This window comes from Scylla paramamosain, chromosome 49 (genome assembly GCF_035594125.1).
Source record: "Scylla paramamosain isolate STU-SP2022 chromosome 49, ASM3559412v1, whole genome shotgun sequence".
NCBI classification, from domain to species: domain Eukaryota; kingdom Metazoa; phylum Arthropoda; class Malacostraca; order Decapoda; family Portunidae; genus Scylla; species Scylla paramamosain.
In genome coordinates, this window is record NC_087199.1 from 2,010,001 (window position 1) to 2,012,500 (window position 2,500).

At 50.5% G+C, this 2,500-nt stretch overlaps 1 protein-coding gene across 1 annotated transcript in view; it reads right to left on the reverse strand.

Annotated features, from left to right (window-relative positions):
* The window catches only part of LOC135095426 (F-box/LRR-repeat protein 2-like), a 13,488-nt gene that overhangs the window by 1,422 nt on the left and 9,566 nt on the right, over positions 1-2,500 (reverse strand). The window contains 3 exon segments of the mRNA XM_063996260.1: positions 128-229; positions 634-825; positions 1,459-1,598. Coding sequence (XP_063852330.1) covers positions 128-229; positions 634-825; positions 1,459-1,598 — 434 coding nt within the window.

Below are 2,500 nucleotides of genomic sequence, written 5' to 3' on the forward strand. Positions count from 1 at the left end.
CCTACACGTGACAGTCCCTGTACAAAACACACCTGTCTGTTTCCACCTGTCTGTTTCCACCTGTCACCCCATCCATACACTTGTCAGTCTTTCAAAGCTTGCACTCTCCCTCTCCCCTCCCTCTCACCAGCTTCTCGAGGCGCGGGCAGCCTGACGCAAGGTGATTAAGTGTGACGTCTGTGATAAGGACACAATCTTCAAGGTCGATTTTCTCGAGCATGTGGCAGGTCTGTGGGGGGGGGGGGGTGAGAGACAGATGATTAATAAAACGTATATCTATTTATACTACTACTACTACTACTACTACTACTTTTCCTTCTCCTTTCTCTCTTCTTACTCCAAAGCCACCTAATACTAAAAACAAATCCTAATATTTTCCATAATACTTAAAAACAATCTAATTTTCTCTCTCTTACTGTTATTTTTCCCTACAGCCATCACCCATCACCTCCCATCACCTTCGCAGCCCCTCCCATCACCCACGCACTGTTCCCAGCCCCTCCCATCACCCCACACACAGCCCTTCCCGTCACCTGCACACCCTTCGCAGCCCCTCCCGTCACCTGCACACACTTCGCAGCCCCTCCCGTCACCCGCACACTCTTCCCAGCCCTCCCATCACCCATTACTTACCCTAGCCAGCGCCTGGAACCCATTATCTGTGAACTGTGAGCAGGCCGCCACCTCCAGTGTCTCCAGGTGTGTGCAGTGCTGTGACAACACCACCAGGCTTGTGTCAGTGAGGTGCAGGCAGTTGCTGAGACATAGATACCTCACCATAGAGCAGCTCTCAGCCAGCGCCACCACTCCCCGGTCACTGATAGCCTGTTGGGGGGTGTTGAGAGGTGTCAGAGGTGTACAAGGGTGTTCAGTGGGTGTGGCAGTGTTTTAGGCTGTTGAAAGGGGTGTTTCTAAGTGTTTTTTTTCAGGTTTTTTAATTGTTCTGGGATATTTAAGGGTGTTTTAGGGTGTTTTTTGGGTGTTAAGAGTGTTTTCCAGTGTTTTAAAAGGGTGTAAAGTGTTTTTAGGTGTTTTTAAGTGTTTGGGGATGTTTAAGGGGTGTTTTAGGATGTTTTTAGGGTGTTAAAAGAGTGTTTTGGAGTGTTTTAAAGATGTTTAAAGTGTGTTCAGTGATTAAGGTTTTTTTTAAGTGTTTTTGGGTGTTTAAGGGTGTTTTTGAGTGTTTAAGGGTATTTTGGGGTGTCTAAGAGTGTTTTGGAATTTTTAAGGAGGTTTTTAAGGAAGTTTTAAGCGTTTTAAATATTCTTGGTGTTTTATAAAATGTTTGGGAGGGTGTCTAGAAGGCTCTCTCTCTCTCTCTCTCTCTCTCTCCTAGTCTTCCCCTTCCTCCAGTGTTCCTTCTCCTCCTGCCCCTCTGCCCCCTCTACCCTTCCTCCTCTTCCTCCTCCTCCTCCTCCTCCTCCTCCTCCTCCTCCTCCCCCACCCCCCCCACTTTACCGAGCAGCTGCAGAGGTTGATGTGCTGCAGCCCCTTGCAGTACTGGGCCAGGGACAGCAGGGCGGGGTCTGTCAGTGCCTTCAGCCCCTTACCCACAAACCCCTTCAGCTTGGGACACCCGTGGGCCAGCGCGTCCACACCTATGGGGGAATGGGGGGGTTAGTGCCTGTATACACACACACACACACACACACACACACACACACACACACACACACACACACACACATATACACACACACACACACACACACACACACAGCAAAGGAAATATGACAATAATGATAATAACAAGCAAAAATGAAGGAAAAGAATAAAAAAAAAGACAAAACAGGCAGGGTGGTGGTGTACTCTTGTCTTCCCCCCCCCCCAGACATGGCTTGCAGCTTCTCCACAATGGCAGCTGGACTCTATTCCGACTCCCACGACAAGGCAAACAATCCGGTCACTGCCTCGCTTCACTAATCTCTGTAGGGGGTCCGAAAGTTTCCCGTTTTCTACACGCTACATTCTGCTGTGGGCATCAGGGGACAGAATGATGCCACAGTGATGCATCTGCCTGCCACTCACCACCACAAACACCACAGCAGGCACGGAACATGCCACGACACACACACAGACCACCGGTGACCTGCCTAACCCTGGCCACTGTTGCTGTGGGAGTGAGTGGGAGGCATGCACTGGAGATGCCAACAAGTCAATATGTCCCTGCCAATTTGTTTGTTGTTTGTTGACTGTATCTTCCCAAACACCCCCCAAACACTGTTAAACACTCCCAAACACTGCCACAGCCTCCCAAACACTGCCACACCCTCCCAAACACTGCCACACCCTCCCAAACACTGCCACACCCTCCCAAACACTACCACACCCTCCCAAACACTGCCACACCCTCCCAAACACTGCCACACCCTCCCAAACACTGCCACACCCTCCCAAACACTGCCACAGCCTCCCAAACACTGCCACACCCTCCCAAACACTGCCGCACCCTCCCAAACACTGCCACACCCTCCCAAACACTGCCACACCCTCCCAAACA